The 21,725-nt window shown below is 38.1% G+C and overlaps 1 protein-coding gene across 2 annotated transcripts in view; it reads right to left on the bottom strand.

The window, feature by feature from the left end:
* Positions 1-21,725, bottom strand: part of TTC1 (tetratricopeptide repeat domain 1) — a 33,267-nt gene that overhangs the window by 11,330 nt on the left and 212 nt on the right. Inside the window, exons 1-6 of one of the 2 annotated variants that reach the window (XM_010579105.1) lie at positions 21,471-21,639; positions 21,007-21,339; positions 9,457-9,517; positions 7,501-7,613; positions 5,425-5,461; positions 3,550-3,698 (exon numbers count right to left, since the gene is read on the bottom strand). In XM_010579105.1, the coding sequence (XP_010577407.1) occupies positions 3,550-3,698; positions 5,425-5,461; positions 7,501-7,613; positions 9,457-9,517; positions 21,007-21,330 (684 nt within the window). In that variant the 5' untranslated portion in view covers positions 21,331-21,339; positions 21,471-21,639. Of the gene's footprint in view, positions 1-3,549; positions 3,699-5,424; positions 5,462-7,500; positions 7,614-9,456; positions 9,518-21,006; positions 21,340-21,470; positions 21,640-21,725 lie in introns of those variants that run through there. The other variant, XM_010579104.1, reaches the window with a different exon arrangement.

Genomic DNA, 21,725 nt, shown 5'->3' with positions numbered 1-21,725 from the left:
TAGTCTCCTACACATTAGATATGTTAACCACATATGTGGAGTCAACATTACAGATGGAATTGTTTTTTTATTATGAAATTCAGAAGTTTATTATGAATATTTTAAAAAGTGTAAAACTAGCTGTCAGTATTTCCTTAACAATTTTTCAAGAGGGGACTTTTAAGTTTCAGCCTCAAAAGATTGCTTCTACTCTGAAACTTAACAAAGAACAGAACCAACTCAGGGCAGAATGTCCTAACTCCCAGTGCAGTGTAAATTGAGGGCATTTTGTACAAAGTGTTCTGCACCACATGTGAGCCTAAAGCATCTGCCTAGTAAAATGAGGTCAAGGAGCAGAAGGTATATGTAACAGTCAACCTCTGTACTTCTCAGCTACAAAAATTAAGAATAAATTACTGATCATTCCTGAAAGATGGACAGGAAGAACAGCAGCGCTGTTTACGATTCTCTTCTAGCCCAAATCTCCACTGGTTACTGAGCAAGGGGTCTTTTGTGAGATTATTAGAGGCATACTCACTGAAAGAAAATTGTGGTTTTGCAAGAGCTATAAAGGACAGTATCTCTACTTTCAGGGGGTTCCAAGCAGCCAAAATATATGTATTTTAAACTCCTTACATTTTGTACCAACTACTGACAGTGTTCCAAAGTCTTAATCTGTGGAGATTAACCTGACTGGCGGTTTATAACAATCTGTCTGATCTTCACAGTTGTTCCTTGCATGATAAGCTGCTAAAAGGCACTCCTTATACACTATTTTACCAAGTAACTGGCTAGATTACACTAGGCCTCACTCTGGAGCTAGTCTAATGCTAAAAGACTACAAGCTACAGAAACTAAACCCCATCGTTTCCTTTATGAATGTCAGCAGACTCCTTGGCTGAATTCCTGAATCAAATAAGCCATCGTCTCAGCTAGGAGACTATAAACAAGGCCAACATAAATACTCTTTTCTAGACTGTGATGGACCGATCACATTCATTACCCATGCAGTAACGATGTTTTGACAAGCTTGTCATTTATTAAGCCATTGACAAGAGGTAGGTGATAAAGTTCTTTCCTACTCGCAACTAGATGCATGCAACAAGCATCAGGGGGTTGTTTCACAGTACAGTAAACTGACCTTGTCAGTGGGTGCTGCCAAAAGCGATGGCCCCAATTCCTGCACTGCCTTGACCATGTCTTCTTTCCTTCTCCCTAGCATTTGCAGTAGGACTTGTCTGACTGCAAAAAGCCAAGGCAATATAAAAGTATTTACTTTGGGGCTTTTTGGTTGCTGCCTTTTTTGGTCACTTGTTGCTGTTTTTCCCTTTAGCAGAGTTAGTTGTCTGCCAGACTCGTATATAGAACCAGCCATCCCCTAGGGTCGGACATGACCTAGTACCAGTGCTAGCACAAGGAAAGCAACTGGACAGCTTTGTAAGCAGCAGGTAGTTAGTAGACCAGTTTAGCTGCTTTGTGAAACCATACCCTTACCACTAACAGGAGTTACACAGTTAAGCAGAGTATTTTTCTGCCATCAGTGCAACTGATGCAGTCCCAAAGGAAGTAATTTCAGGCAAGGCTTCTTGTCTAATATGCTATAAAAGCAGTTTCTGTTCTGTCACTTACAACACCAAAGTATGGGGAAAAGGTGGTGGTGGCGGGGGAAATCACTACTAATGATTTATTTTCCCAAATGGAGAGTTAAATCAATTAAACCTAAGCCTTTAAAAAATATTTCTGCATCAACATATTCAAAGTGGTTTTAGAGATAATATTGCGGGTGAAGCAAATGATTTTTTTTTTTTTTATGGGGCAGAACACGTTGCAGGTTCACTGATGTGAAGCTGAACTACAATAATGATGCCCTTTGAAAATTTAACCAGATATAAAGTCAAGTATTGGCATATGGATTTGAGTGCCCAACTAAGAATTACGTTTTAAAATTGCATCCATTTACCTTAAAATGGAAGTAAAGAATAGTTTGGCTGTTGTTTTCCCTGCAGAAGATGGTCAGCTCTTCCCAGGCTCTCTGGTGCTTGCAAACCATTCACCTACCATGACCTGAAGCTCCCACTTTGATAAAAAGTGACCACCACTGTACTTTTTATAGTTGCTACCTTTCATTAGCACATCTTCCTTCAAAACCACAGGCTGTCTGGCTACATCTCTACCACATTTGTCCTTTCAACACAGCCTTCATAAACTCTTTTCAAAAATAAGAACAGCAAGCAGCCTGTAAGAGGAGCTTTCTCCACAAAATAAATTTCCCTTCTTGCTACCCTTGTGAAAGACCCTCTGAACTTGTCAAATCCACAGCTATTTTCCACACTGAACATTAACATACTAAATATCACTACAAAAATCACTTCCTGCTGGTATTTTACACAAAGAGTTACTTAAAACCTCAAATCAGCAGGCTGTGGCAGTGACTTTAAATTCCCATTGAGTAGAGATTATTTACATGTTAGATTGGGATTTCAGGAAGTGCTAGGGGTTTACCTTTTTTATCCAAGCTGACACATCCTAAAGGCCAAGGAAACTTTTAAAGCATTTCCTTACACTTAGCAGAGATATGGCAAAGATTCTGCAAGGCATGTTTAATGCTGAAGTCTGAAGTATTTGTAATTTGATTGAAAGTGGTGAAAGCGGACACTGGAACACAGTACTAAGCTGCAGGTTGGTTTTTGTTTAGAACAAAGTAACTGCATCAGGAGAGAGTGCTGTTTGCAACCACAAGGTGCCTTTTTCTTCAAGTGAAAGGCTAAGTTTTTGAAGATTAATAGCAGACTTCAGTCACTATTAGTAAAATAACTCGAAGTGGCCAATACACACACAAGGCATAGCAAAGAACAAGGACAGAAAACAGATAAATAAAGAAACAAAATACCAACATTTTAAAGTAGATACAGACATAGATACAGACTGATAGAATCCTGTCTTTGCCATTCTCAAAGTTATATAATCAAGTCATCAAAAAAAGTAATTATTTTATAATTATGCCATAAACACATTTGACTCCAAATTTACCAATCAGATAAATAATTCTACCGAAAGAAAACCAGACTCCCACTAATTAAACAGCTAGCAAGAACTGTGTTAATAGGGTGCTTGTATTCTGATCTCCAAATTGCAGATCCGTGTTGAAATGACGGCTACTAAAATGCAGCAGTGGTTCAGGCAACCTTTTCTAGCACATGCATAAATACAATTAACAGCCTCAATCAGAAACTAGAATGAAGCATGTGTGTGCATGCACTATTCAACAGCTAAACATGTTATTAGATGCTTACAGCTCAGAATACACATTTACTTTCACTCATTTTACAAAGGTAAAAAGGAGGACTATGCTTTATGGACCAGAGACTTGTCACGGAAGTTGTGGCAGTTCATGTAATCTTCCTTATGTAAAACCAGATGAGAAAACCACTACACTTTCAGACAAAAAAAAAAAAAAAAAGTCATCAACATTTCATATGAAGATGCTTGCATAAACAACATTGAATATTTAGAAAAGGAAAGAGAAGACCTTGGTTTAAAGTTAGGCCAAAGTATACTATAAAGGCTTACCATGCAAGCTTCTCTGGCTTGATGAACTGATGGGTCTTTTTCTAGGACTGCCTTATAATCTTCCAGAGCTTCATCTAGTTTTTCTGTTTTTTCATATAGTTCTGCTCTCCTCAGCAAAGCTCTAATATAGTTAGGATCTAATTCCACTGCTAGAAAACAAAAACAAAGCACAGTATTTTATCTGCAACATTTCTACACCCCTCAAATGAATTCTTAAGTGTGTATTAAGTTCTTAATAGTTATCTTTATAACGTAGCTAGCTCAGAATCAAGCACAGTTTAAAAGCTAAGTCGTAATTCAGAAAAGGCATACATCTGCCTGTGAAAGTCTAATGCAAATGATCATATTTCATTTAACGTCTACAAGCTATCACAGATAGAAGTGATTTATAATGCACAACCATTTAATTTTGCAGTACTGTATATGCAGAGATTCTAAGTGACGCTTCAGAAATTTTAAGGACCTGTAAGATATTTTTCAACTTTTGTATATTTAATAAGTGTGTATTATTAGATTACAGCTAAAGTTAAATATACCTAAACATACACACAGCAGGGAAAATAAGCGTTTCCCTGCTTATCTCAGTTCAAGTTGAGACAAACTCCAGAACTACTGGTGTTCTTCTGAATTTAATATCAGTCAAAATTGGGTTGGGAATCCACAAACTGTTATATTAGCTCTACAAGTTAGAGGGGCATACTGACTGAATTTAAGCTTTTCCTCTCCTTATTCCCTTGGCAGCCATTACTGTGTTTACAGATGCAGTTAAGACTGAATGCTAAACTTAACAGTAACCTGCAAATGGTAATTTCTCAAAAATTTCTTCATCCATTTTTCATCATAGAAAGAGGGAGTATGAAAGACTGCCCACTTTATAATTACTTACCCATTAAAATGGTTCTTGGGACAATTAAATCAAGGATTATCTAGCTAAATATTCTAGTTTATTTCTTCTGGAAGGACAAAGACAATGCTACAGTCAGCAAGTTGCAGGTTAGTGTGAATTGCTCTGCTGTGCTCCAAGTGTTGCACTGCAGTTTGTAGGCCAAGTCCCTGGGGAGTGTCAAGCGATGGTAGGTTTAAGTCTCACTGCTGCAAAGCAGACCAATTCCCTTTCATCCACTACAAAATTAGCAGAAGTGTTTTTCAAAATGCACCACCACCAAAACATGGCAAACCCACAAAGTGACAGAGGCGAGCTAGAATTTGTTACCTTCAAGAATACTTTTAGCATGTACAAACTCATATTTACGGTACAAGCAGTACTGGCACGCAGCCATTGGATTAGTTTTCTGATTGGTAACATGGACCTTTTTCCCCAGCTGTCATGGGGAGTTTAACAAATATTCAAGCATGGGTGAGTGGGTGGAAGCAATAAAGCAATACACAGCTGAAATGATTTCACCAGAAGTTGCAGAGAGAAAACCATGCAGGACAAGAACAGGAGAGCATAACCCCTTGTGACAAAGCAAAAGCCTTGCATAAAAGGGACTTGATAAAGCTTTTAATTCTGTAAGGCCTCATGGTTCTTGGAATCTGGGATTAAACCAAGTTCTGGGGGGGAATAGCAGGGGGAAATGGGTTTAAAATAGTATGTGTAAGGAAACAGCTTCCATAATAAAAAGACCTCCCTATTAAAAAGAAGTAAAACAGCAGCCTTATTGGCACAAGAGAATAGAAAGTAAATTATTGCAGACAGGAAAAGTTTGATAGGCATTTTACAAAATAAGTAATATAAAGAATTCTTTTCTTTAAATTCTTTAAAGACTCTTACGCCCAAAATTAAAGCTCTGCAGTAAGGCACTAAATGGCATAATTTATGCATGACAGATCTGGCACAAGAGCAGCACATAGGGAAAAAAAAAAAAGTCATACCTTTGCTGCAGTCACTTAGGGCAGCTTCCGTCTTGTCCTAGAATACAAAATAATTTTGTTATATTTAAATCCTATTTCTTGTGAAACAGATTATTTACAATTGCAAGCAAAAAGGTTTGTCTGGCATTCCAAGGAACTGGGATGTTCATGTAATCAAGGCTTTTCATACCGTTGCTTCTGATGTAAAGCTCTTTACCAGTGATTAGCTTCTTCTCTGTGAAGGTTGCCAGTGTTCAAACTGCACGGCTGCCCCACTAATCGGTCTGCACTGAACAGCCGGCAGCAAGCTACAGTCAAAAGGCTGAGTCACATCTGCAGGCCTTGGCTTAACCGAGCTACAGCTTTTCTACCTTTGTCAATTAATTAAGGGGTTGGAATAGACAGTTCCCAAGAGCCCCAGATAAATTCTTGTCTGTACAAGCTAACACATTTGGAAAGCAGATACTGCCTTTAGCACTAATACAGCTTTCTCTACAAGGGACAGTGCATAAGGCTTCCAGAAGTGGTAGGGACAAGATTTTAGTGCACCCAGACAACCATAGTTAGAAGATGACAGCCAGGCAATCTGCTTATAATGAAACAAGAAAAAAAGCAAAAGAGCTGAGACAGAGATCCTATTTTCATCCAAACTAAAAGGGCTTAAAAAAACCCCAACCCAAAATGCAGGCTGTTCTGTGCTTGTATTGTTGATCTAAGTGGTAGTAATCTTTCTACACCCAAGGAACTAACTATTTTCTCCTCCATAAAACAGAAGCTGTCTCAGAAGAGAATGCCTCACAAGCTTTTATTGTAGTGCAAAGCAAATGGGTGCAGCAGGTATGGAAGAACAAACTTAATGGGGAAAGTTATTAATAATATGAATCTATTTTTAGAGTAATGTATTGGTCTGTCAGGTTCCACTGATCTATCCTGGTGAGATACACTAGTTTGTGCACAGTTCTTTTATCATCTTGGCCTCCGTTGGGGGCTACGGGATTAGTTTCCCAGTGATATCAATAGTTAACATCTGGATTATGAGGAGGTTTTTCAGTTTACAGCTTTCATATTTGAAAGGTTCCAGCATCTGTTATTACAGATTTTATTCCATTTTTTCCTTGCCTGCTCAAACAATTCAGTATCCCAACAGCAAGTTAGATAACTCTAGCCAAACAAGAATATTCTATGCTGAGTAAGAATTTATTTATTTATGTCTAAATATGGCTGCAAGGTACATTTCTGAACAGAGCTGCATCTGTCTCAATACTGGAGGAAAACTGCAAGAAAGTTCTCTTTGCTGGAGGGTAAACTGAGGATAGGAGTTAACTGTGCTATTTTTCTATAATAATTTAATCTTAAAAACAAAGGCAAAAATAGGGAGTAATTTCTCCTGAATTCTTAGTATCTCCTCTTTCTAAAGAAGTGAAAGTTTCTGTTCAGACAGATTGTGTTCTGTGCCTTCCATGCTACTTAAGTTTATTGCTGATTCTGGTTAACATCTGGGCACCTGTCCCTGGTCAAGGAATAGAAAACATATGAAGAAAGCTGCAGCCATTCTATGTAGACCATGCCCTACTATATAGGTCTGTCCTACTACATAGCAACTGTGAAGGAAGCAGACTAACTGAATTAATAAAGCCCTATTTAGGAAGTCCTGCTTATGCCTCAAAGCATTTGAGCCAATTAAATGAAGACAAGTATATGACAATCCAGGCTTTTAAAAAAAACACTAACTAGCTACAATTCTATACAATCTAATACATGGTCTGCATACACTAAACATGCTCAAAGACATCTGTTCTACATGAACTTTGAATTTCATTAAAATAGAGAGAATGAAAGAAAAAATCAGTGGTTTTAACATAATGCAGCAGAACAACTTTGAACAGCTGTTCCAACTGAAACTTTCAGGTTTGTATTAATCCTCAGTAAAGCCAAGCATACCAGCATTTCTACTGGGAGCATGACAGACTGAGCAAGCAGCAAAACCTGCAAACAGCTTTATTCCTTTGCCCTCCTTTATGCACCCCTAATGACTTCATTATTGCATTTGTCATATAATCAATACATGGGGTTTCATAAAATAAAAAGAATATTCACCTGTTTCATTTTTGCAGCAGCTCTGTTTGAAAATAAAACAGCCCTGTCTTTTTGGAAGCAGGCTGGACAAATCTGCAGAGCCTTTGTGTAGGAGTCTTCTGCCTCTCCATAGTCTGCAGATGCAATAGCAAAAAAACCAAAACAGACAATTTATTTCAAATAGCAGCACAGTCAGTGAACAACATGGCTAGGATTTCTTTGGAAACATTTCTCAACATATGATGCAATATTAAACCAGAATCAGTAGCTGCTCTCAGACAAAGTACATTACTAAGTAGTACATAGATCAATGACAATTATTTTAAAAGCAACACCCTTGTAAAAGCAGAAATACAGTCCTGAGCTTAATGTAACAAGTGCGGCATGACATGCTTATAATTCTCATCCCTGAAATTGTGTAATTCTATTTCAGTACCAGCCTTAGAGGTAAAATCTCTTCAGATTAAGTGTATCCTCGATCTGACAGGAAGCATGTGCTGAAACATGTCACTGCACCGATACCTGTTCAAAGCAGCTATGGCAATATTTTATTTGGCACATCATCTTCAATGACTGACTTAAAGGTCAGTCACCACAAACCCATTATCACTTGAAGGCCATCCGTCATCAAGTCTGGTCTAAAGCAATGACCAGTGGTTTACCACCAAGTTATTAATTTTCTAATAAAGGTAGAGTCAAGAGTGAAAAGGCCCTATACTGACTCTGAACAACAGCTCGCCAGCTGACAAGTGCATTGTCCTCAAACCAGGGCAGTTCTTTCTGTGAACATTAGCTGGTGACCATCCAGGTGCTTAAAAGGTTGTGTTATTTCTGATTAGTAAGCACTTTGGCAGGCACAGGCACACTGAAAAGATGTGCCGAAGAATTTGTCAAGAAGAGGCTATGGATGAGACTTCACAAGATGATTTAGCCAACATTACAGGCTTGCCGCTTTCATGGTCCGAGCAGTTCCCTTCTGCCTGCTCTGATGCTTGCCTGAATTGGTAAATCATTCCCCAGGAATCTTGCTCTCTTAGCCCACAATAAGACACCTCCAACTGGAAGGCCACTGTCTGGTTATCAGAGTATACTTCTGGGAAGGGGAAATTACTTGTGTCCCCGCTGACTGTGGAAAGTATGAATCTGCATTTCCTGGTTTCTTTGTGAATCCTCTAGCCACCAGAACATTAAATGAAAGGTAGGTGTCAAAATCACTTTTCCCTTTATGTTTTTCAATTAAAAGCATTAGTACAGTTATTTATTACTGACCTCAAACCTGTTGTTATGTATTAACTATGTTCAGAACACATCCAGTTCTGGCATAAGCTAGAAATTTACACAGCACTAGATTTTTTTTTTTTAATATATGTATGTGTGCATACATGTACATCTCTACATATACACACATAGACATGTGTGTACATCTCTATATACACATATACATGTACATCTATATACATATACATACATGTGTGTATATATGTATATATAGATGCCTGTATATATACGTACACACACATACACAAATTAAAATGTACAACAGAGTCAGTGGATAAAAAGAAACATGCAAATGTACAAAGGAATGAGAGAGCTACTGGGCCACCAAGTCCTGCATCAATTCTAAGCACACGCATTAGCAAAACTCAGAGCCTAGTGGAAGCCTTTTTTGATTAGTAAAAGAAACCATGGCACTTGGAAGGCAGTCAATTCTCTATCATGTTCTTGGATTTAAACACTTAGTTTTCATGAGAATACTGCTTTAGTAATCCAAGTCTTTGTGATTTAAACTTAACTCTTAAGGACGTCTGCTATCTTTTTCTGTTCTCTAGAGCCAGATGAAAAATTATATAGATGATAAATTTGAACAATGATAGGTGTGAGATCTTCCTATGGGTTTTCTGCAACATCACCATGATGGCTAAGTATTAATTTAAGATTCTGTAACATCCATATGGTGTTAAAAGATTATCAACCCACCTCCTTTCTTGAACTGCTCATTTCCTTTCTCCTTCAGCGTTGTGCTCTCCTTTCTTCTTTTCTACAAAAGAAAAGACAATGTCTCAAAGTATTTAATTGAAATGAACAAGTAGGTCAGCTGCAGTTCCAAATAAAATATGAATAGAAATCAGAACAAAATGTAACCTGAAGAATTTTAACTAGTACCAAGATGGCTTGCTTGTAGTCATTGTGACATGATACACTTTATATATCCATGAAACACTGGAGTATAACAACAAGGCAATTAAAAAGCTCCAGTTCATGGACAACAGTATGCAGAAAGAGCATTCATAGTGAATTACAAGGTTTAAACTAATATGTTAGCTTTTTGGCTGGCTGTTTGCTTCTCCTTTCCAACTCAATTTAATTCAATCACTGCAGGTCAACTATGTAGAATATATTTTAGATGTAAAGTCTCAAAAGTTTTGCTTGAAATAATTCCACCTCAGAAATTCGTAGTTACTTTCAGAGATGTACAAAGCATGTTGAGCTGACTGCATTAGAAACAGGTCCATGGATAATACTGCCCTGAAAGATTTCTTATGCAGAGAGAGTGACTAAGCCATCAGACCCAGGAAGATTGTTCTGTTATACAGTGAAAATTGCACATGCTGAGCAGAGTTGTGTTTTCAGCCATGAATATTTTAACAGTACTCTTGGCACAAGTGAAGTTGACATGAATGCTCTTAGCCTTTGACACAGAAAACACAGGATTTCACCAAGCCATCTCTTCAACCTATTTACAATGGAAGTCTTTCACATGCAGACATAACCTCACACAAGTAAAAACAAAGCACTATAAGTAAGACAGTAACATCCAAGAAGCAATGCTCATGTTCATGAATCATTTCTATAGTAGAAAAAAGATTATTTGACCACGGATTTTGCCCCCAACGCACATACAGACACAAAGGACTTAAATCAAGGTGTCTATAAATTACAGATCATTGAGCAATTAAAAAGCCAACACTAGGAAAAGGAGCAGTTTCCTTTCCTGCAGATTGTGTAAATCAAGGATTAATGCAATTATCAATATCGCACAGAACATCTCCTTGGAAACAGCTAAATATAGTACTCTTTGTGGAGCGCTGCACCATCTCACAGCTACGCCACGTAGCTGACAAACAATACAAAATCAGAGGGTCTCTCCTCTTGCTTTTATTGGTTTTGGAAAGTAATTCACCTGACCATTGTCACCATCTTAGTAATAACAGATCACAATGCTCTGAAAACTAGGCTCAGGGGAATGGCATTCAGTTGTGACACACAAAATTACACAGTAAAATATCTGACCCTTTCGATACATGCCTACATCACTAAATTTTTTCCTGTTGCCTATTAAATATGTTTTCTAATACTCATTGCTCCTCACATTTAAAAAAAAACCTCAAAAACTAGAACATAGGTCAGACAAAACATGCACCCCTATTTAGAAACTGGCTTTCCTCCAAGGTGGACTGACAAACCTACACAAGTCCTTCCACAATGTCACTTGCACCAACATACACAAGCCAGTTGGTGCTTTCTAAATGTGACCGTACAAACAAATTTAACCACTTAAGGCACAAGCAGCATTCAAAGCACCAATTCTTTGTATGTATGTAGGATTCTGCTGTTCAGCACAGGAAGTATGTAACTGCACTTGAAAGCTGTACCCAAACTTTTGAAGTGCCACACAAAACAGCTCCAGCAAGGTCACTGCCACACACACAGTTGACCCTCCACAGAAAGAAATTTTTATAACATCTTGAATGCATATAGAGTGAAAGCCCAACGGAAGTAATTTTCACATCAGTGAACAAAGCAGCCAGATTTCAGCACAGAACAGGTTTGGAGATGATGATCCTACTGGAAAACATGAAAGATCTACATAGACAACCCTCATTCAAGAAAAGAAATGCTTGAAACACTACCCCTACTGACTTCATTGCTCATGACCTATTTAAGAACTGGCCTTTAAGTGCCATTAACTGATTCACTGTTGCATAAGGTAGAGTTATAACTCTACAATAACGAAATAATTTTTTTTTTTTTCATAAAATGAGAACTACAGCATGGTCACAGTACTCCTGATGCAGAAACGCTAAAATCAAGGAACACTGGATGAAAAGCTTTACCTGTATTATCATTATTTTGTTTCATTTTATTAGAATTATTACAAAATATTATATGTTTACCCCAGTTAAGAATTAAACACTAATATAAAAATAATTTGCAGCAAGGCGGCTTCAGAAAAGAAGCTTGATATTTAAAAAAAAAAAAAAAAAAAAGAGTGAAAGGAAAAAAAAAAATTCTTCACTTGTGGGATTCCTTCTCAGGTAGCCAAGAGGATGGAAGAGGATGGTGACCTAGAGTCTCAACAGCACAGAAGAAAGACCAAGGTGGCTGTATGGCCATGTTCACTGGGGAAACATGGGCAGATGAAAGTTCTGAGCAACTGAAGAGTTTAAGGACTGTCACGCTGGGAAGCGGATGATTCATACAACTCTCCTCCGAAAGCCTGTTCCTTTGTACATCCTCTTGCCTGCAAATCAAACTGCACAAACTTGAAGAATAGAGGACTATTAGTCACATAATTGTTACAGACATACAAATGTCAGTGACAGTCTTGTGGTCACTTCTGACTATATGACCAGAAAAGGTGTTGTCTAAGCACGTTTCAGAAGCCAGCAGCATTGTTAAGATCACCGTATATGGTTTTGCAGCTTACTCAGCTCCCTAGAAAGCAGCAATGCAAGCAATGCAGTCCTGGTTCCAAACCAGTATTTCTGTTATAGCTTGACCAACATTTTCATGATATCCCTGTATTACGGGTTTCAGGCTGTCCCTTAAGTTCCAAACTGTACAAGTTTTCACAGTATTTTTAAAAAAGGTAAAGTCTATAGGGTACCTCATGCTTCATTCTGGATTGAAGTATGACCCATAAACAATGTATAGCAGCAGACTATCCCTAGAAGCAATTTGCTCTGACTTTTCCACAAGATGTAAAAGCATACGTATTAGCACGTCACATCCAAATGCACTGTGCTCTAAAGCACACTATGTATTTGTGAAATAAATAACATCATTTATACCTCCATATATACATTTCATTAACAGAAAATCCTAACACAAAAGCAGTGGAAAGTCAACTATTTTGGATTAATTTACATTTAACCTGAAAGGACGGGTCCAATGGGTGCTGTCAGAAACTGTCTTCTATTCAAATTCAGGGAAAAAAAAACCCCAATCCCAAAAAACCCCCCACCAACAAAAAAAACCCTAAACCCAAAGACTAAACCACTGTTAGAAGACATAACCTCTCCACTCAGTATGCTAAATTTCCAGCTTCGATGGACAATTGCAAATTGACTGGTCACCAGTTTACTGTGATCATATCAGCCCAGAGTGAAAAAATTGCAAGTGACTTGTCCTTGGGACAAATTTTGCACAATGTCATTTCAGTGTCCCTACCCACTCATTTTTCAGAAAAAGATTTAAGTAGCTGCAGGGCAGGCTACCCTTTCCTCAGCAAGGGAAGTAGGTCAGACTGAACTCCTAGAATGCTCTGCCTATGGAAAGGATATCTTGACCCACTACATTCCCTGAGGCTGCTCATATACGACATTGGGGTCAGGCACAACTTCCCCAACTTACACTCCATTATGATTATTCAAAGTCAGCAAAATCTTAAGGCTTGTTTTTTGCAAATTTTATTAACACAAAGATGACAAATTCTGAGTGGCAGGCATTAGTTTTTGATGTACAAAGTAAAAAAAAAAAAATTTTTTTGAAGTCCAGAAGAAATAAGTACATTTAACTAGTAATATGATTCTTAAAGGATCTGATTAGAAATGTTGACATATTTGGATACTGAATTACAATTGTCCATATTCTGAAGAAATTAGGATCCTAACATAAACCTGCTTGGCAAGCAAGAGGTACTGAAGATTAAGGCCCAATCTGAAGTAACAAGAAAAGACAACTTGGCCTTCTGACAATAAAGTAAAACAATTCAAAAGAAAGGCCATCAAACACAGTCCCTGGACCTCAGCTACTCTGCCAAAAAACTCAGGGTTAAAAATAAGAGCATTAAAGTATTAGTCTACTATTAGAGAAGAAAGCAACCTACCTATTTTCACTGTTTGTTTTGGAAGTAACCTATGTAACAAAAGTGCTGGAAGTGAAATCCTTAAATATAGCTGGTAAGAGCTGAAGGACAAACACCCTCAGTTTGTAACGCTTCCAACTATGCTTCCTCTGGTCGGTCCTATGCATTTTATTTGATCAATTGATTTAACTTTGCTAGGGAACTGTTCTTGGCTCCAGTTTTGTCAAGAGCAGCAAATGCGTACTCTCTTCTCTGTAAGGCTATTTATACAGTGTGACAATGCACATCTGCATCTCATATACCCTTTTGTAAGGTCACCAAGTAGCAGTCAATTTAAAATTACTGGAGTTCAAAGGGTGCACGGAAGCAAGGAATTTAAACAGATAAGGAATATATTTTTCAGCTTCAAATACCAGTTCTAGTGCTAAGTCATCCATTAGCAGTCATCTGCTTCCCCCTGCAGTTTTGTGAAGCTATTGCGGTATCATGCATTCAAGGATCTGAATTTCAATTTAATGTTGTAGTCACTCAAAAAATCCTTTTTCAAATCTTGCTAGAGTTGTCACTTGAAAACTGTGCCAAATCTGTCCTCTACACTCAAGAGGTAGAGTAATAAGCACTGCTAGACTCTGGCTGATCTCTGCTCATTGTAACTCCATGGTAGACACGTTAGTCTTTCTACTGCCAAATCACTACCTTTTCCTGAAATTGTAAGCAGCACTTCAGAGACAATAGGTCACATCCATCCATGACAGTCGGTTTAAGTCAACATGCCAGACTAACTGTGACTATTCCTGAGTGACAATACCCGCCATTCAGTTGTTCCAGTTTCAGAGGCAGCAGCCTCAGGCAGAAAAGTGGAACTGACCACTTAATCCATCACCACCACAAGTCGAAAAGGTCTCAATTTGACAGTATCAGCATCTTCCAGACAAATGCAAAAATTAATATAAGACTAAAATCAGAAAGCAGCACTGAAAGAAAGACAAAGGTATACTTTTTCACTCTATTAAATTGCCATCCAGCAAAAGACTTTTATAACTCAAAGAACTATAAATGACACAGGGATATTATAACTCCAGATTTTATCCCAGTTCTTCTCACCAGCACTTGGAATTAATTACTCTAGCAGATACAGATATACTTCTCAAATGTACTTCTCCAAGATTTGATTAACTCAGTAAACACAACAGGATGTTTTTTTCTCTTTTGCAAGCCATAAGACAGGGCAGTTTTAGTGTAGCAATCCACCTTTTCCTCCCATTTGACCAAAGCGGTAGCTTATTTAGTATTGGTGCTGTACTGTATACAGGATTCAGATTATTAAAGTAGGTAATTTGAATAAGGGGATTGTCTTTTATTATAGTCACAAGATTACATTGTGATACCTTCAAAACCCAATTGTCTTGCAAGTTTTATTGCTATACAGTTGGATTGTCTCATGTATTAATAATCTGTTGGTTTGGGTTTTTTTTATTTTTTTTTGTCCAGTCACATAATTCTTCCTGGAAAGAGTTCTGAGACCATCTCCAAGTGATCAACACCTGAGGACTGCTCCAAAATATGATTGACTTCACTGTATCCCTCTTCCATTTTATATTTTAGCTTTTATTTTGTAAATACTATAGAAAAAACAGCAACTTTGACAGAGTCAAGGTTACTATACTATATTGGACAGACAGAACTAGGAAAACACCAAATGCTGAAATGAATGACTACACCTGAGAAGCCACCTCAGAAGAAATCCCAGATCAGTTCTTCAACTCTTGGAAAAGCAAATTCTATACAGAAGCTAGAATTTATGGAAGAACAATGGGATCAACCTAAAGCATAGGGAAGAAAGGGTGAGGAGAGGAGCAGTTTAAAGGAAATTTCTTGATTAAGACAATGTTCTCTAACACATCCTAGAACCTCTGGAGAAAACAGAATAACAAAAAAAGCCCCAAAACAAAAGGAAGTTTTACTGTTTAGCCCAGAACTGAAAAAATCTCAGGTATAACACAAAAACATGATTTCTCAAAGATCAGTTTCACTTAATTCTTACAGAGTTGCTAACAAGATACTAATCAAGAATCTCCTCTACTAGAGCTGTGTTCCTCATCTGCTGACACATTTCCTAGTGTTAAAATAGAAGCTGAGCATGATTACAGCCAGCTGTAGGTCTAATGCACATGCAACAGCCCAAAGAAGGGAATTGCTTTTGAGGAATATTAGATATTTATTCCAGGGTCTTACAGCAGCTAGAAAGGAGTGTTCTATATCCCAAATAAGAGCTTACTAGGCCAGGTGCTTAAGTCTTTGCCAGACAAGGCCCAAAGAACAAGACATCTGTCATGATGGAAGAGCATGAGGGATTCAGAATCTTGCTGCTGGATAAACTCATAATTAATGGGTGTCCCTCCAGAAGAGGACCAGGTCAGACTGAAACAATTACCATGTAACAGCTGTTGGGTGTCTTCTGATTAATTCTGCAGACTAGACCAACGTCAAAGCCATCACTGTCAATGACAACTAACCAGAAAAATCTGTTTGTAATGCATCAAAAGCAATTTACTGCTCAGTGCCTCTGCTGAGGCAGCAATCAGCACGCTTTTGCAACAACAACAAAATCTTATAAAAGTGAATTTTGTTTCAGGCTGCTTAATTGTGGAGTTGCAAGTCCAGACAAGTAACCAGGCTCTATGCTACACCTGTTTTTAAGAATACTTCTTGCAGGTTTGTCTCTTAATATCCCTTCAAGTACTTATTTTGCTTCATTGTGTAGTAGACTTCTTACAGGATTGGTACTGTTTCCCTGGAAGTAATTCCTGTTGCTGAAAATTAGAAATCTCACTGTATGGGGCTCTCAAAATATAATTGAGAGAAAATACACAACCGCTTGCTCCTTTAGTCTGATCTCTGCAGCAGCTTCTGCATGAGTGAGAATTTCTACTCAGAGCTGCTACCATGAAAGCTTGCACATAAGATGCGCATAAACACACACAGCAAGGACTAGAATCTCTCTTTGCATCTCCAGAATAAATTAGAGACTTTCTTTTCTACAGCCTAGTTATTGGAGAACATCGCTTTAAAGAACTCATTTATTAAAGCTGCTAAAACACAACAATGGGCTTAGTTTAAAAAAAAACCACAACAAACTATTAAGGTGTAGCCCCATAAATTTGAGCAGGGCTAACATTCAGCTCTCCTTATGACTTGAATACATAGTTTATGGTTGGTGCTGCAACCACAGTTCATGGGAAGTTTTTCTTATTTAGGCAAGTAGTCAAATTGAAGAAAATCCCTCTACCCCTGTATGCCATCACGAGGCTGCCATTTGATGTCTACTTTTACCAGCGCTGCCCTTGATCTAAAAATACAGCATTATTTTTCATCTGAATCATTCCCTGTAACTGGTTCACTGCACATTCACACAGAGAGGTGTGCTAGCACAATGAAGGAGGCAGCAGGGGGCTGAGAATAACTGATCAAGGACTGCCTAAGCAGCAAACACAGCACTGCTGCTGAGTGTCTGGTCACAACCTGAACAGTCAAATAAACAAGCTCTGAATATTTCTGCTTCATTTTCTCCAGCTCCAAAAAAAAAAAAAAAAATCACGTTGCCCTTCTCTAAAACGACCTTTTGAGTAATTGGAAGGAGGTTTAAAATGTTTGAAAAACTGTGAATAAACAGATGTACAGCAGCTGCTTTCAGACTGTAACTGGAGTATTTTTTCTTAAAAGCTGCATCATATAGCAGATTCTTTTAATAATCAAAATATATAGAACATTTCACTTTTAAATATAAAAATAAAATGAAATATTTAGCCATCAATTCCAGGTATCATGAAGAAAGCTGGAGTGGCAATTTAGGAATGACCCACCCCCATGGTTTTACTACACAGAGAATGTAAGGGTAAGATCATGCAAATGGGCTACTTCAATAGTTGTAACAACTGCTGTAAGATTCTAATTTCTCAGCTCTGCTTATAAAAGATACCAACAATATAGCTGTATTTTAAAGACTGCTTATATAATACACGCAGAAAGCTCTCTATGGAACATAAACAAAAAGTTCACAATGTAAATACTGCCAATCTAATAGTTATGGTGATACTAAGAGATGGAATCCCTCCATTTTGTTAGCTATAATCATAAACGAAGCTGAAGGGCACAACTGCTCAATACCACTGGAAATAAACCTACAGAAAGATGAGAACTGCAGCTGTCTCAATACTTTCTCTAAGGAAATCTTTCCAGCTTTAAACAGTTATTATTTTGTACTCCCATAGCACCTTTCAATTGAGTTCCACAAAGCTGAATGCAAGGATTCAACATTCACAATTCTTCTGCTCATTTTACAGAAGGCAAAAATTGATGTTCAATACTAAATGGTTACCCAACAATACAACAGAAACAAGAGCAACACAAAAACTAAGACACCCAATTTCCAGGCCTGCTGCTCTTTCTAGAGTTTAGTTCTATGACATAATTTCCTCACAGTTTTTAGCATTTTGTCTATGAAACTCTCGAGCTGCCTTCAAGTCACAGGCTGCTGCAGAAGCCTCATCGTGACTAATGATGACAATGCTCCTTGTACAAGCAATAAATACAAGTAGAAAAAAGGGACTGTTTAGTCTAAGCTGAAAGAGACACAAGGGCAATGTGATGTTTTTTCTGTGTAGTAAGTAGGTCAAGGGAAGTGATTCTTGCCCTCTGTTCAGCACCTGAGAGAATTCATTTGGAGAGTGCCCAGTTTTGGTGTCCCCACCATACCAAAAAAAAGAAAAAAAAAAAAAAGAAGACAGACATCAACTTCCCAGAGGGAGTCCAGCAGAAGGCCCCCAAGATGGTCAAGACACGGGAGACCATGACCTAAGCAGAGAGCCTAGAACTGAGTTTGTTCAGCCTTAGGAAAAGGTGGCTCAGGTGAGACTTCATTGCTAGAGAAAACAGCGACGGACTTTTCCTTAGGCATGCAGAAACAGGACGGCCAGTGATCACAAGTTGCAACAAAGGAAATTCTAATTAAATATGAGGAAAAAAGTTTCCACCATGAGGGTAGTTAAACACTAGAACAGGGGCCCAGAGAGGCTGTGCAGTCTCCAGGATCAGAGATGTCTGCGTGGCTCTGGGCAGGCTGATCTATTTGATCTAACTTTGTGCAGGAGGTTGGACTAGATGACCTCCAGAGGCCCTTTCGGGCAAGGGATGCACCAGATAACCCGACAACCTGTTGAGACTTCTGCCCTGCCCCCCCCCCTTCATTATTAGATCTCAAAATATTACAACCGGCAAGCATCATTAAGCCCATTTTACATATGTCAAAATTGAAAGACAGAGAGAGAGATACGAAGTGATTTCCACAAGGTCAAGCAGGAGACAAGTGTTACATTTAGTCTCATTCCTACTTCAATGAGATTATAATTCCATGTTCCCCTTCCCCACTAGTCCCATATTGCTTTACCACCTCAAGGAACTTCTACATTAACACAACAATCTCTACGATAGATGAAAAAGTAACTGTATTTTGGTCAGAAATCCCACCCTACAAGCAAGGGAACTATTTGAGCCACGACTTGATTAAATTTCTCTACACTGGTTTGTAACAAACAATTTATATGTTTGGCTGCCTCTGGCATCTTAGGTCTGCATATTTAAGCCCCTCATTCTCTATTTACAGTAGCTGACAATAAGACCATGGCGAGACAAGTTACTGCCAAGCCCCTCCCTCTTTCCAAGTTTTTTGGGCAATGTATACCCAGCATTTATTTACTTATACAACACAGACCACAGTTAAGAAAGCGTGGTCCAGCTTTACCAGGTGAGTTGAATTAGAAAAGATCAGCTTGCCTGTACAAAAGAATAATAAGCCCCTATAAATTCACTGAAACATTCATAATATTTTAAGCACTTTTAAAAAAATTAATTTGGTATGACCCTTCATTTCTTCTTTTTCATCAAATGCCTCATTTTAGTAGTACTTGTCCATTACAGTAGTAATTTCTTCTACTGTTCCTGGTGATTTGGGAGTTGCCAGAATAAAAACTATACAGCCATACAATACACTATCTTCTCCTATGAAGTAATGCTTTCCTAATATGCTGCCTACCTTCTCGCGATAGCTGCCATTCCTTACTCTAGTCTCTCCTTTCCTCATCATAATCAGTTATTCAATGTTACCTATGATCCAAATTACGCAGCTAGTCTTCCAGTAAGGACTCTATTTCCTTTATTAAAATAAGATCTAATTCATGCCTACAGGACTATAAAATAGTTTGCTGAAACCTTCCCTTCACATAAGTTATGATACCTCAGAATTTCACTTTTTCCCCAACTGCCAAAGAATATAGTAGTACCTTTCCTCACTGTTTCAAGTTTCACTACAAGTGACTGCTTGTTTGGATAATTCAATTAGATTTTAAGAGGCTAGATCAGTTCTTTGAAACATGATCTGTTAAGAGGCCAAGCTATATAACTTGTCAAAAATAGTGTTAAAAAAAATTTACAAGAGTTATATGTTGGGACACAAGATTTTAGTTTAATATCTTTACTCCCCCACCATTTGCAAACTAAAGTTGAAAAAAATTAGGGAAAAAAAAATTCCATAAATCAGTAGAAAGCCTTCCACCATTTGCTATGAGAACATAATTACCAGCAGAAATTCATGGCATTACTCAATTAAAGAGTCTAATCCTGCAAGTGATTTAACATGTCTTCTCAAAGTTAGAAAAAAAAAAAAAAAGTTTTTTTTTTTTCTAACTACTAGATGACCATAATATCTTAGAAGTCTGAAAACTAACTGCTGTCAAGTGACACCACTGATTAAGCATCAAAAAAACTGGTTCGCACAGACTTACAGGGGAGAAAACACCATTACAGAGGCTGTTGGACTTCCCCCAAGACCCATTTGGTTACTCCCCACAACATTATCTAGTTTGTTACCCAAACATTTTGTCCAATGTAACAGCACTGAAAGTCAACAAAACCACACATTTAATGTGTTTTGTTCAATTAAAGCTTAAGTAATCTATAGGGATGCTTTCAAATTTAATCCCAATTAGTTGTATTACATAAAGTAGCCTTTCAGATATGAAAGCTATCCTGAAAACTGCTCTAAGTTTTGGAAAAGCACTTGCAGCTAATCAGGTGAAAACAATGAATACACACAAACTAAATAACATGAAACAGGGAGATTTTTGTTTCTTATAATCTCTCTGAGTCACAGTAACCTTACACACCAGTGAAAGTAGACAAAAATCTGCAATGGAATGTGACGATTAAGAACAGCAAGGAAAGCTCACAAAAATACTTGTTCTTCTAAAAGAAGAAATTAAGAACAGTAAAACTAGACACATAAGAGAGTTTTAAAGGTCCATTTTCATGCCAGCCACAGACCATTCAGAAACGTGACACTGAAAATATATCTTTTTATATTCAACACTGCTACTTCAGATTACCTGTTTTTCTTCCTCTGGCATATCTTTTTCTAGTTCTAGTAAGTAGTCTTCATCTAGTTCTGTCTGCTTCCTTGAGCTATTCTCATCATTCTGTAAATTCCCTTCATCATCCAGCATAGGTTCTTTTGCCTCAAAGGAATCATGACAGTCATGGAAACACTCATCTGCTGTTGTGGGATCTTTGGCTGAAGATGGTGTATATCCACTTTCAATGTTTTTGGGATTATGTGCATCTTTGGGGCCGGTCTCTGAAGACTTCTGATCAGAAAGCTTTAAGTGATCAAGTAATTCTTCAGGTGGACTTGCATCTTTAAACTCTTCCATGTTGGACACCTTGGAGGGGTTAGGTTTTTAGACATGATAAAGAAATAACCCTCAATAAGCATAACATAAATGCCTCGTCAGCAAACTTATCTGTCAAGTACTTAAAAGCACTCTTGACATCACGTGAGGGAAACTATTATCTTTCAGGTGAGGGAGCAACTTATACATGCTTTTTCTGTGCACTGTACAGAGACACGGGGCCAGTATGCTGTTCCCATGAATAAATTAATTCGCAAGGTCAGATTCCCAGGACCGGTACGCCACAGCACTAGGCTACGGCTTTTCCCTTGCAGCGGGACCGGACTCACACGCACTCACCTAACCACAGGCCTCAGCACCCCCTCGCCCACCCCGGCCCCCTGCGGACTGCGTACAGCGAGCCCCCCGCCGCCGCC

The sequence above is a fragment of the Haliaeetus leucocephalus genome, unplaced genomic scaffold, assembly GCF_000737465.1.
Source record: "Haliaeetus leucocephalus isolate CR32 unplaced genomic scaffold, Haliaeetus_leucocephalus-4.0 Scaffold656, whole genome shotgun sequence".
Taxonomy (NCBI): domain Eukaryota; kingdom Metazoa; phylum Chordata; class Aves; order Accipitriformes; family Accipitridae; genus Haliaeetus; species Haliaeetus leucocephalus.
The sequence above is the reverse complement of the archived record's forward strand: the minus strand, read 5'-3'. Positions and strand labels throughout refer to the sequence as shown.